Source organism: Anser brachyrhynchus (genome assembly GCF_964034855.1).
Source record: "Anser brachyrhynchus genome assembly, chromosome: 2".
Lineage (NCBI taxonomy): Eukaryota > Metazoa > Chordata > Aves > Anseriformes > Anatidae > Anser > Anser brachyrhynchus.
The window spans coordinates 32,025,104-32,039,231 of record NC_137695.1 but is presented as its reverse complement, the minus strand read 5'-3'; the positions used below and the strand labels follow the sequence as shown (position 1 = coordinate 32,039,231).

At 37.8% G+C, this 14,128-nt stretch overlaps 1 protein-coding gene across 29 annotated transcripts in view; it reads left to right on the top strand.

Annotated features, from left to right (window-relative positions):
• The first annotated feature begins 529 nt into the window (after positions 1 to 529).
• The window catches only part of LOC308189874 (uncharacterized protein), a 72,882-nt gene continuing 59,283 nt past the window's right edge, over positions 530 to 14,128 (top strand). For 19 of the 29 annotated variants that reach the window (XR_013946672.1, XR_013946673.1, XR_013946674.1 and 16 more), the window contains exon 1: positions 530 to 13,857. Coding sequence is in view for 5 of the 29 variants with exons in the window: in XM_080580443.1 (XP_080436569.1) it covers positions 13,573 to 13,692; positions 13,814 to 13,857 (164 nt within the window). In the remaining 24 variants the exon portion in view is untranslated. The remainder of the gene's footprint in view (positions 13,858 to 14,128) is intronic. The other 10 variants (XR_013946668.1, XR_013946669.1, XR_013946670.1 and 7 more) reach the window with 2 other exon arrangements.

The following is a 14,128-nucleotide window of genomic DNA, read 5'->3' as shown; positions in this document are numbered from 1 at the left end:
CTCTAGGAGCAATGCATCCCAGCCTCCAGTTAGTCAGTTCAGTGGTTAACTGTGCTCCTGAGCATCTGCTGTCTTCATAGGATCCCTTCTTAATCTGGGAGTACATAAGTTTGTCTGTTTATGTCTCTTTTTTTTTTTTTTTCCCTCTCTGTTCCATATAGACTTCCTCTGAACATCAATGGTCCAGCAACTAAATGTCTTTCCCACTGTATGAACATATCCCCCTGATTCTCCTTTTAGTTCATCAATTTTTATTCTTGTGAAAGGCCTAAACTGTTTCTATTCTTTTTGAAAATGTCTATTTTTGTCAGTTATGACCTTTTGATCTGGTCAAGATTTTCAAGTCTCTGTGTTCTTTTACATATATATAGTATATTTTACTATTATGCTATATACTTTTACTATATACTATATTATATACTATTACTATATATTATATATTATATACATTTATATCATATTATATAGTATATTTTACTATATATATATTTTTTATATATATATAGTTGGAGGAATCATTTTGCTCAGCTCCAATTTGTACTGCTCACTTTTAAAGTCCCATCATGACTGGGGCTCTTGTTTTAGCAGATTCTTTCTAAAACCCTGGTAACTCATGGTATGTCTCAGCACATTCAAACAGTTCATGATTTTACCATGTCAGCCAGAACTTGCTAGCTGACAATAGAAACCTTTCACAAAGAAATATCCAGAAAATACCAATGAAGAAAACAGAAATAATTTATAGCATATATCCTACTATTGTAGCATGGGAGACTACTGTTACTAATAACAGTATTATTTACTCTGGAAAATAACTGTTCCCATGTTCCCAGCATATAAGTATTATTAAGTATTATTAAGTCATGTATCAGTTATCATATTTGTACGTAATACATATCATGTAACTAAAAAAATATAAAATAAAATAAAATCAATTTCTATAACTTAATTTGTAGGTAGTTTGGAAACTTGTAAATTCTTCTGAAAAAGATTTAAGTCTGCTTTGTTTTGGTTCAGTTAGATCAGATAGTCTCGTTTTCCATACTTGTTTCTCTTAACACAAACATGATGAAGACATCACACCATATAAGAAGTCTCAGTTCTTTTTAGTTAAAACCTATTTTAGCACAAAGCTGTGACTGAGAAACTTCTGTTTTTATATTATTCAAAACTTAACTATACACTTCATCAATGGGTCAAAAAGGTAAACCAAACTTCAGAGCACAATCACTTCAGTACCGTAAAACGTACCAGGTACTTTTTGAGCAATAGTATTTATACAGTACTGATATGATTGCAACCTTGAAGTCTAACACAGTTATCCAGTCATCTAGTTTAAGAGTAGCAAAGGAAATATAGTTACTTAATGAAATATTCTTCTTGTTATTCCACCAAAAAATCTTTTCGTCGGCTGACACTGTACCATTATTATCATCTAACCTGGCCTCTTCCATGGCCTTTTCACAGCATTTTACCTTTGCTCCTTCAAAAAGCTCAGCACTTGGTCAGGATAGATTTTATTTTTTTCAGAACATGCCTATGGAGTTTTCTCCAAAGATCTCTAAACACAAGTTCAAGGCGAATGCAGAATGCAGATACTAGTTTAAAAAAATGTAAATAAGTAATAAACATAGCTTCTGCTGTCTTCTTTGCAAAGCTGGACTTGTGAGACCCTGCCAAAGTGAAGAGGAGAAACAGCAAAGAGCAAACTAGTCTGTGAATAAAGTGATCATCAGCTGGCCATCGATGCTAAATTCCCTTAATTTACAGGGGGGGAGAAATGCTACAAAGCTTCTAGTCACTAAAAGTAAAAATAAGTTTATGCAACAACGGATGCAGTTTGGGCAGGACAACATATAAATAATTGTTTGTGAACTCACCTGTGTAAGGTATTTCAAGCAATAAATTTATAGCAAGATGAAGAAGCTCCAAACCACACAAAGCACAGCCAGAGAAAATCTTGAAAATGTATGTTAGCACTGTCACCACCTGCTTCTGCTATTGCAATGTGCAACATTCTGCTCTTCTATCACACAGGTACAGGCAAGATTTACAGGTTTTGTGACAACAAAGACTGCAGTAGCACTCCATTTTTACTACAGACAAAACCACAGACATAAGGATGGCAAGAATGATTTTTTTTCTTGCTATCCATTTATCTATGATGTCTGCATCATAGCAAAAGACTGGCACACATTGCAATAACATCTGTCATAGATGTACACTAAGTAACTTCCTCATATAGAGGCATACATAGACTCGTCCTCCCATATACTTTTGTTATTTATGTAAAGCTCAAACTATATGACCAAGTATGTTTTTGATTAAAAAGAAGTAGCCTTTGCTGGCATAAACATCTGTCATTCCAATAATGAAAGAGCTCGGCTTAGCAAGAAATTGAGGAGGGCACTATTCCTCTTCCTTCACCAAGTCCTGAATTCCAGTTCACCTTGTTGAAATATGTCTTTGTACTTTCTGACTGCTTCCAAAATTATCAGTCTTCCTAAAAAGGGTAAGAAGGCTGCATAACCTCTGTCACAGAGCTGACAAATTTCAAGTGGTTCAATCCTAACAGGTTCTGAGAGTTACAAATAAGTGCTTAAAAATTCAGATAAAAGCCAAAACTAAAATGTATCTCCTATTCAATTTCATGGTCTCTTTCCTTAATTTTGAACATTAATTTAGCTGAATTTTGGCAAATATGTAACAATTATATCCTTTATTAACACAGTGTGACTCTTGATACCCTGGAAGATTCATGTTGTGCTCTAAATTTAGAAGCAATGTCATTATAAACTGGAAAAGAAATATGTTCCATTCTCTTCAGAGAAGCTTATTGAGTCTCTAAGTGTAAAGAATTAATCAACTTAAAAGGTGCCTCACACCAAGCTGTTGATTACAGAGCACCAGAGATTTAAGCATCACCAGATTTGCTACTCAGGTACTTCTATGCACTGGGTAATAACATTGGATGCAGTTACTGACACCTACCAAGGTAAGTTGCCCTGGTCCTTGTCATAAATTACTGCAGTCAGTTACAGGGATTTTACGTTGTTGTCCAAAGGTCTTGAAAACACAAGCGGACAGCTCAGTTCCATGTAAAGTTCATATTTCTTGTTACTATTAGCATTGAATCTTAAATATAATGTCAATGTGCAGAATTATATATATATGTATATATATATCCAGGATGTGGCTCGTGCTTTATAGCATATGCTAGACTAATGCCACAGGACAAAACTGATAAGGTCTTACAAAATGTCACTTCATGCTGAATTTTATTTACTGTTGTTGGCAATTATGCATGTAAGAATAGGCTATTTAGACAATAAGGATTTCTAAGGATGTGTCATATGTTTATGGTTAAATATATTAAATGTCACATTAAAGCTGACATGGCCATGGCTCAAGGCAAAAACACTGTCAAGTTGCCCATGACCCAGATGCAGTATATGTCATCAAGTTGATTTTTTTTCTTTTTGATTGTAGTTTATAGTGCATAATATTGTATATCAAATGTCCTGCAAAAGTGTTGCTTGCTATGAGATATTTTTTCTTCCCCTTTCAGTGTTCAGTTATAGTTAAGTCTTGTTAGCAGCTATTGACAGACGTCAACAATATGTTTCAGTTAGTGCTAACTTCCCTTTTATTGGTAAATATGCATACATATATATATATGTATATAAAATAAAAGTAAGTAACTGGGATAAAATAAAATGACTGTGGGGCATGCTCCTTGGAGGAAATCAATAGCACTACACTGACCTCACTATAGGTAAGTAGACTTTCTGGATAGGTTTTGAATGTGTGGGAAGACTAAGATTTTTATACTAAAGTCTTGCTAGACTGCTTATGAATTGGCTGGAAGTGCTCTTTTGATGACATTATTCACTCCCAAGCATTGACTTTGTCCTTTTATTAGTGGAGAGAATCAGTGCTCTTAAGAAATAAGCTTAAAGAAGTGAATTCTTCTCAGAAGTAACTATTTGGATTCTTTTCTCTGATTTCAACCTTTTATTTTAGCCTTGTAGTTTCCTCTCGAGCTTCAGTAGCAGTTGACTCAGAAGGCTACTTCTGGAGTAAGCCATTCTGAGTGGTGATTTATAATATTTTAATTATCCTTAATATATGGCTTTTTAACACAGCTGGGACTGCATTGCATTGTACTGGGAATCTGTTCTTGCTGGCAGATAACATGCTATTTTCTGCCAGACAGATTTCTATCACCACTCATAACTTTTTTTCCATGAAGTGGGATATTTATAAACACTTTCAAGCATGCATTTGCAGCATAAGTTATCACCAATTAAATCCTCTGGGAGCTATTCCAGTTCATCTTAGGAAATAAGCATTTTTCATGTCTTTATTGTAGTTCTAGAAATTATGGATAAAAATAGTAAAATTGATTTGGACTGGCGAGAGCCTTTGCGTAATGACTGGTGTCACTCCCAGAGAAGACCCAAGAAGGATTTTTAATATTATGTCATAAAATCCCTTTCTAGTTTCCACGGGGAGTACACTAATACAATTTTAATCTAGATTCAGAACACTTACTTTCTTGTAGCAAATCAGCTCTAATTATAACACTTCAAACAGAGCAGAGCAGAGGCAGTTCTCTGTCTCTTTCTCCTTATGGGGAGGCTCTTCTGATCATTTGTGTGAAGAGCAGCGGGTATATTTTCTTTCCTGTGCCCCACCCAGTGCATGCTGTTATATCAACTCTGAAAGAGCTTTATGGGTTTTTGCACCCTTTCATTGTTGCTGAGCCAGTCTGTTCTCTCTTGCCTAGGGCAGAAGTAAGACTACCAAGTGATATAACCAGCACTCATAGGGAAGGCTTTGATGGAGCCGTTTGGCATCTGAACACAAATGCTTCCTGTAATCATGACCACTCCAACCATAATTTCTTTCACTGAAACAGAAATGGGCCCTGACAAATATCAAAATGATTGCGTTTTAGTTACAGAATGAAATGTTTGACATTAAATGCCTTTTTGCCTAAGTAGGAGGTAAAGGTAATTACCCATATTGTACATTGTAATGGAAACTATCTTTTATTTGTTTGGCTTCCCCTGCCCCCACCACATGAGGAATTTTGGAGTATTTGTTCCAAGTGGAACCAAACGGAAACATTGATATCCAATGGCCTTTCACAAAACAGATTTTCCATCCTTAATACATTGAGCGCTCTGCAGAGAACTGGGGAATGTAGCTCAGTTCTGTTTTGTCTCTTCAACTGACAAAACAGAAAGGGGAAGCAAAAACTCTGCTTAGTCCCCCAGGGAGTGCATTTAGCACTGAGAGGATGCCAGGAGGGCCTGTGAGGAGAGCAGAAGGAGATGGTTGTCATCTTGAGACACCCGCTGTGCCCCAGGCCTTGCAGTCTTTGGTGCTAGGCAAGCATTAAGACCAACAGAATGACTGATCTCTCCGTATGAATGCGGAGGAGTGAAGATACTACCCGTGTATTTTAGTGCCATTACGGTCAGAATCAGCACACAGAAAATGTAGTTTTATTCATGTTTTGCATACTTCCAACAAGCATCATTTCTAGCTAAATGAAATGCGTGGGGGTCCTATGCAACTACAGGGGAAGAGAAAAAGCCAACATTTCCAACACCTTTCCTGCCAGATCTGTTATAAGCAGTCTCACTTGTTCCATACAGTTTTGGTGGCTCATCAGCTCCGTACATATCCTTGGAGAACTGTAAAGACAAGTATGTGGGAGGAAGCTTCCCTGCCTCTACCCCTATCCCACCATCAGCACCCCCCCTCCCCAAGCATATACAGAGACTGACAGAGAAGACACACTCCCACACATTTTTAGCACATTATCAGGTTTTACAACACAAAGCATGCAAGTCCAAACTTGCTAAGCACATGTTTTATAATTGACTGTGAAGAAGTATCTTGGTGTCTTCACACTCTTTTTCCATTTCTGGAGACAGTGGAAGACAGAGAGTCATTCCTATATTACTCTTCTTCTTTGAAGTGCAACACAAGCCACAGACGTAATGCCTCCATAAGGAAGATGTTTAAGTGATAAAACCATGTAAATCATAAATGTGGAAACTACTTTTCTAACAAAATGAACCCGGGTCTCAAATTAAGCTACTACCAATGACTTCATGGGAATTATATTGTTATAGCTGAGGTTAGGTTTTGGCACTTTTGGGACTGGAATTCACAAGTAAAACTAAGAAGTTTGTGTAATAAAAAAGAAACCAGCTGACTTTACTTCTGTATAGGTTCCCCAACTCTGCAATAATAGCTCAGCTGACACCATTTTATAGTACTTTGCATTGTGTAAAAATCACTGAAGAGGTTTGCTGGTTTTGATGAAATAGAATCTGTCTCCTACGGAGAAATTAGATTATACCTGACAGCTGAGAAGTATCCAGATGACAAAAAAGCAAGAGTCAGTGTAAGTTACAGGATTCCAGATCACTTCCAAAACCATTTTTGTTAAGATTGAAATCTTAGCTTGTTTCTGAACACCTACTATAACTTGTCTCCACATAAAACTTGCTCCAACCCTGTGCTGCCCTTTCTGCCTTGATGCTATGCTTATGCCAATAGGCGGCTTCTTCGTCTCTTTTTGATCTCCGAACACGATCAAGCTCAGACCAGCTGTGTGAGTTCAGTCTTTGGGGAGGCCTTCATTTCTGGTTGTGACTCTATGCTCCCTGTCACTTTTCCGGACATAGATAAAATTAACAACATGCCTTTGCTTGTCTCTGTCAGGTTTTGATCACAAAGTCAGAAGTATTCACTGTGATGATAGGTAAGAGGACTTAGACAATGGAGAAGGAAATGAAGGTACAGCATTGGCAGAGAATTGAATATCTAAAGGCCAACTACTGGTTAAGGCCAAGAAGAAGCAAATGTATACCTTTGTGCCCCACCCTTGCAGTGTCTGCCCAAGGAGAGCATTGCCAAGGCGTACATAAATAAATACATATGCTATATTATTTGTTGCTAGTGATGAAACCTGTTACTGAGTTAAGAACTGCATAAGTGGAGTAACAGAAAGCCTTCAACAAAAAATAAGATTATTTTGCAGATAAAAAGAATAGATGCAAAGTAAGAAAAAGAAAAAAAAAAAAAAAGGAACAAAGAAAACAAGAGACAAACATAAATGATGTGCCTAAAGGAAAACATCAGTATAAAAGACAAGGAAATCCACATATTTTTTTCTATGTTTTTTACAGGTTGCAACTGTAAATCATCAGTTTCATAGATCTAACCTGAAATTTATGTATATCAGTGGAATTAGACCCACTGAAGTTGACTTTGAAAAAAATTTTGATTCTTCTGTTAGGATCACTTCATGTTTAATTTTCATAGGCTGTGTTGTGTTTAAAATAAAACTGTCTGAGAGGTCTTCTGTAAAGTGAGTTCTTGCTGGAAAATGCCATTTCTTCTAAATCAGCTCTTTTTATGAGAATGAACAAGCTTGAACTTGACACTAGGCTCTTGGCTATACTATTCTTGAAGGCATTTCATGTTTTATTAATAGTAATTCATATAGACTGAGGAGGGAACACTGATTGGAGCAACTGGCTCATGTTCACCTTCCTGCTCTGCTGTTGTCAGCACTGAGGTGAATGCTCTGACTAGCCAGCAATGCCAGGAAGTGCTCTCTCCATCTCTGTTCCAGGGTTAGCATCCCTCTCACTAATTTTTCAAAAATCTTTGAAAAGTCTTGATGGTATCCCAAAGTGTATACGATTCCTTCTATTGTAGTTACAATCTCTCTCACATGAAAACAACAAAAATGGAAAGATGTTTTCTGTGCCACCTTGCTCTCCCTTGCTGGCAGACTGCTGTCTACAGTACATTCTTCCACAGGATTTGCTTTCTACACCTCCAATTTCCTATTGCTTCCAAAAGCAAGTTGTGGAACTCAGACTGCCACACTTTCTGGATTTTTTTTTTTTTTCTGAGTGCGGTTTCACCTCAAAATCCTGCTCCTAACATACATTTTGTGATGAGTTATTTTACTTAAGAACCCATGACAGTACATGAAACATCCCTACTGATATAAATTAGTGATTAAATATGTATCTTCTGTTGTTCAGTCACTGACATGTTAATACAATATTCTAGTATTAGGTTGACCCAGCAATTTGACTGTGCAGTGATACCCAACACACCTTAAGCATAAATAGGAACCTGTATGCGAAATTGAAAAGGCTTGTGTATAAACCTTATTTAATAATAATTATAATAACAACAACATACAACAACACCAAGGCTACAAAATGTAAAATGCTTGAGCTGAAATTCTTATAGCACTTCCTTGTTGATTATTTTCTTGAATTTGCTTCAGATTACACAGTTGTTAAACAATTTGCAGTGGCAAGTATAAACTAGGAAAAATAATTCCAGGTTTTAACAAGAACTGTTAGACAGCTGTCTGCCCCCCATTCATCTCACTGCAGAACAAGGTCCTAAGCTTCCTATGAATGCAGCTTACATCTGTGGTCAAAAAAGCTAGCTTATGCCAATTCAATTTCTATTCAGTTTTCAGTCTGACCTTTCTGCCCATAAAAAGTAAGGATAGGGCATTCTGATAATATCAGGTCATCTGTCCTAATCACAGAAATGCTTTTAGGAGATTTTACATGGGAGTTTTCATCCACTGATTTTAACTAATATTGCAAAGATTAGAGGATGTTTTGTGTTTTGGAACCTCAGCCAGAGCAGCCCATTTATTTAAATATAAGAACAATTTTTTCCCACACCTTTTGAACTAGGTAAAAAGAGAGAAAGAAATACTAAAGAGCTCAGGATTGAAGGCTTAAAAAACCTTACCCCCAAACAGCTCTTGTTTTACCCTAGTATTTTGTCTTTATCCATGCTTTTAAGTCCTCATTTGCTGGCATTATAGACCCTGCAGGAAGTGGTTTGTGGGAAAAAATATTTCAAAGCAGTGATGATGAGCTACACAACAGAGAGTTGTATTTGAACTGCCTTGAGGGGGGAAAAAAAGTAATAGAAGCATATGCAATTTTGAATAATCTAAAAAAAAAAAAGGGATTTTGAAGATAAATTAATGTGGGTTTTGCCTCTTTAATTCTGTTATGTGTATATAAGTAGGTATTTAAGTTGCTTTGTGGTTGTTAAATGTAATTTAAATGCACAGGTGTTTTTCTTTTTCTCTTTTTATTATTATTTTTTTCCATTCTTGAGAGAAATGATGTGATACAGACCACAACAAACTGTACAAAACCCCAGTAGGAAGGACAGTTCTTCAGAAATGCCAGTAATTGCAGAGCAGATAGCGCAACATGCAAATGTTTCTGTGAATTTCAGCCACTTGCCAGTCTCTGGGGCCTTTCAAAAAGAAATTAGCAGCCCTTCAGACTGTGTAGACAAGGATTTGCTCCTCAGATGGTAACTGGGTTCCTTTTCTCCCAGTTGTTCTTGTCTGGATCTTGGAAGATAACCTCACTGTCACCTGTTTCCTCAATCTCTATGTCTTCCTTTTCAAAAAATACACTACAGTTTCTGCTTTGTATACCATACTAGTTCTAAGCAAGTACTCCTTATAAATCAGAAATCCTAGCCTGTAGCAAATACAAATGAAAAAAGAAAAGCATTGTTTTTGCAGTCAGTTTTTGGTAAGCAATTCAGAAGTCATCTGCACGGGAGAAAACCAACCTTTTCTTCTCCCCCACATTTGTTCTAGCCATAGAAGATTTTCACAGATAGAGTGGTTAGCATTTGGAACAGAATATGGCTTCACTTTTTTATAAAGATGTCTTTGGAGACCAGCCAGGCAGGGACTGGGAGTTACAAAGCTATCATGAGACTCAGCTGGCATAGACACCTTCCAGGAAGTTTTCAGATCAGATGAGAGGAGAAGAATTTCATTTATCAGTTTTAGAGTAAGAAATAAAGCTGAAATTGAAAAACAATTGTGGGACTTTAACCAAATGGAGGGTGATGTCACTCAACCTGTCCTCAGTCAGTGCTTAATCTTTCCTTGGGATGAGTAGGAATGGCCAGATTTTTGAACACAGTAGCCTGTATGTTGTTTATTTATAAAGGGCAAGGGAAGCCATCTGTGTGACTGCAAGCTCTTGTGTGACCTTAAGATCAGTTCTGCTAGCATCTTATCAATGTGGAGGTTATTTAGAATAACAAGAGGAACAAAGAGTGAGTGCATGAAACACCAGCTTTTGGGAATGCTTGCCATAGTCACACCAATCCGTAGTGTGCTGAACAGACGAGATTTCAACTCATTGTTTCATCTCTGCTTTTGGCAGCACAGTTAGATATATCAAGCCAAATTATGTCTGCTGATACTCATGAGTAACTGCCACCAGTTTCAATAGCATTTGCACACATGGATCTGCAGGGGTAAGTATGCTACAGGCCTGGGCTGGGCAGGAGACATGGTCATAAGAAGAAGCTGTTTGACATCTACAGCCAGAATCCTTCCCAAAATTTAGGACTAGTATCAAAACTAATATTGATTTTTGCTAAGAGTTAACTACACAGCCATTTCCATTGAGAAATCTGCCTGTAAAGCTATCTGCTTAATCCTGAAAGACGTGTATCCGCCTCTTGCCTCCCATCTGTTCTTTACAGTTCTGGTAACCAATGCGTGTTGTGCGTTCCAGGTACCAATCCCAGGTTATGACTATGCTTCAGTGACTACGGACTAGCCTACAAAATGGGCAGCACTAAGAATAACCAGCCTCCCCCCCACCCCGCCCCAGCTACCAACGAGCAGCTGAGCAGCTTCTTTGATCAGCAGCCAGCAGCCTCACAAGGTTTGACCTCGCAGCCGGGCTAAGCCAGGAGCACAGTCCATATTACCACCTGCCAAAATCTTAAAGCTCATCTGTAGGCATCTACACTTGCAGGGAGATTTCTGCTGTCATACTATTGTGACAACAGTGAAAACAAAATAGCGATGCATCAGAACCAGGCATGGTGTGTCCGCTTTGTCAACGGCGGGCCAAGGTCTGTGCTAAATGAGGCATGGTTTGTGCTTCAAATGTGGTGCAGAGCTAGCCAAGGAGGCAGGAAAGCCATGGAGAGAAAATGAGGCCTTGTTGAATGAACTCAGAACAAAAGGGAATGCCAGACTGTGAGGTCTGTGTCTTTCTCATTACTCCCTAATGTATGACATCATAATAGATAGAAAGGAAATACCAGATTTAATACATTAAGACAAGGAGCTTAAACTGAAAAATGGTCATTGCACATGTGGCCTGTTCAAAGCAAAGAGGCCATGTTTTTTTCCTCCTCTAAGCTAAACATATTTCCAGTCAGGTAAATTGAGCTATTCTGACTCAGAGCAGAGTAAAAAACAGGAGAATTAGCCTTAAGTCTTTTCTTTTTCCTCATTTTTTGCATATTTTTTTTTCATGCTTATTGGTTGAAAAGGGAAAATTTACAGATAAGGAAGCAGTGGAGCCTTTTTCTTGTAACTTTACGCTTTTTCCAATCCAAACCAAGCCCCATGTATTGCAAAAATATTATTTCAAGAAAGAAATTTTCTGTGAAATTTCCATAACTTAATTTTATACTGATGGATACTTCTCTGTCTTTGAATTCTCTTTAGAAACAAAACAAAACAACAGCAACAAAAGTTTGGGACCCTGAGTGAGAAAGGGTTTAATTTATCTGCCACGTATTATGCTGATGACTGCATGCTTGTCTGTTTTTCAGAAATAGCTCTCTCTATGAAAATTCTAACTTATGATTTTTTTAATGAAAAAATAGCAACCTTTGTTATTGTTTATTATGGTTTTTGAATTGTGTTTACCTAGATCTTACAAGCCACCAAAGCAGCCACCTAGCAAAGCTGAAATTTCCTTCCTCTCATTTCTGTAGGTACGAGGTCCTCAAGACATCATACTGTTAATGAATTACTTTCCCAATGCTCTGTAGGAGTATAAGCATTTCTTTAACTTACAGAATAGGAAATGGATTTTTAAAAAAGTGATGTGAATTTTAAAGCTAATTTGACGGGCAACCTGATTTTCAAAGTTTCTGACATAGGGAGTCTACGTTAGCTAGATTCCCACTAGACACCACTGCTAATCTATTCTGTGTTGTTTTAAGGGAGCACTCAAATTTGACATACATTTTTAAAAGTCAAGACCATTTGGGCTACAATCTGTAAGTACTTTGGGCTGGCTGTCAGACTCATACTGTAATTGTAGTACCTTCACTGTTGTGGGTTTGGTTTTTTTTTTTGCAGCATATTTCTAACAGACGTTTATGAGACATCTCACTTAAAACACTGTAGCAAATATTGACTTAATTTTACTTCCAAATTTAATCATGTGTGATGGCTTCAGAGAAAAGAGACATTCCTGAGAAGCTACAGTTGCTTAATTATGGCTGCTTCAGCTTTTCTCCCTACTTCAAGTTCCTTTTTTTAAGGTAGGAAACAATGCCGTAGGAACATTTTAGCAGTATAAAATTGCTCTCAAACCATAAAGGAGAGTGACTATAGTGTGGGAAGTCCTACTTAAAATGCATTTTGAGTTTCCAAGCTTTGATTTTTTGACCTTTAGATTTTTATCCAAAGCCTATCATGTTCAGAGCACGCTAACTTTGTCTTTTAACCTGAAAAACTACAGGGAAGTTTTAGACGTTTGTGCAGGATTGGCTCAGTGACAATCTTTGATGTCTCTTTAACACAGGGTATCTTTCCCCATATTGGCATCTGCATAAAACGATGGATTGAAATGGTGGTGGGTGAATATCAAAGGAAAAATTCATAGGCTGCTGCAGCAGTCCTCTCATGGACTGGTCTAATCAACCCGCTCCTGCATCGCCATCCCTGCCAAGGAAATACAACGTGTATGTAGCTCTTTGCTGAAGCATTAAACTAATGCAGGGTAAAAAACAACCCTCTCCCAAAACAGTGTTTACTCTGAACATGGCTCAGTGTCCCAAATGTCCCAAGTGTCCTAAAGAGGGGTGCCTTGATGCTGGCGCACATGGTTAAGAATCAGTGTTTTCATGTCCTGTAAGCTCTGTGAATTCCTGTTCATCTGTAGATGGTGCCTAAAGCCTTCAAAAACACTCTTCAGCTGAGCTGAAGACTAGGCAGAGTACAGGCCCTCCTTCTGTCTCATGAAATCCCTGAAACGAGCTGTTGCACCATTCATTCAGAACTAAGCATTTCTCAGGTCCTATCACGACTGGCTTCTCAAAAGTGAAACTTTCATTAGTCTCTAAGACCTGGATTGCCAAGCAGCCCAACATAGGTGGTCACTGTATCTGCTGCACTGTTCAAAGAAATAAAATGTGCATATATATTTATCCTGGGAAGTGTTATTATTTTTGACCTCTTCACAAGGACAAAAGAGAAGGAATGTGATTTGTCCAAAAGTTTGCTGACAAATGTGAGAGGAAATATTTTTTAAACCAGTGACAGATACGAAAGGACAGCATATTTAGGTGAATGAGGAGGAGGCAAAATGTCTCCTCCTTTCAGATATGTTTCTACAAGTTCTTTTTTTTTTTTTATTCATACTGACAAGCATACACTGAATCTAGCAGATAAATATTTTACTCTGATTTTATGCTGTCACTGACATGTTTGCACAGCAAGAATCAAGTCTACTCGTCATTTTCAGGGGCATGCCAAAGCAAGTGCCAACCTACACAGCTCTGCTCTTCTCAGGGCAGACTTTCTCTGATGGCTTTCCCTTGCAGGTACAGCAGGGCAGGGCTACAGCAAATATCTAATTACCTGTCAATTCTGTGGTCTAACAAGTCAAATGCAGCTGGTACAAAGGGGCAGCTGCTTCTGCAATAGCCGTGTTTTTGTTTTCAGCAGCCTGTCTGTCAGTGGAAAATGTCTCCGGCTGCAGGAACTGGGTAAGTAGGTTCCACCTACCAAGAGCCTCTGCTGTGTTAGCAGGGCTGGGGGCAGTCAGCGCTGGCTCTGGGCTTGCAGAATTTTTGCTAATCATGTTATTAACCAGAGCTGCATTTTACCCAGCCAAAAAGAGGATTTGCATGAATTATTACTCAATGCTGAATAATTTTCAGAATCAATCACAAGTTTCAGGGCTTGATAAAGCAGCTATTACTGGGTAACATTTTAAAATGTGGTAGGCTGCTGATCAGATGAGATTTTATAGCAAGT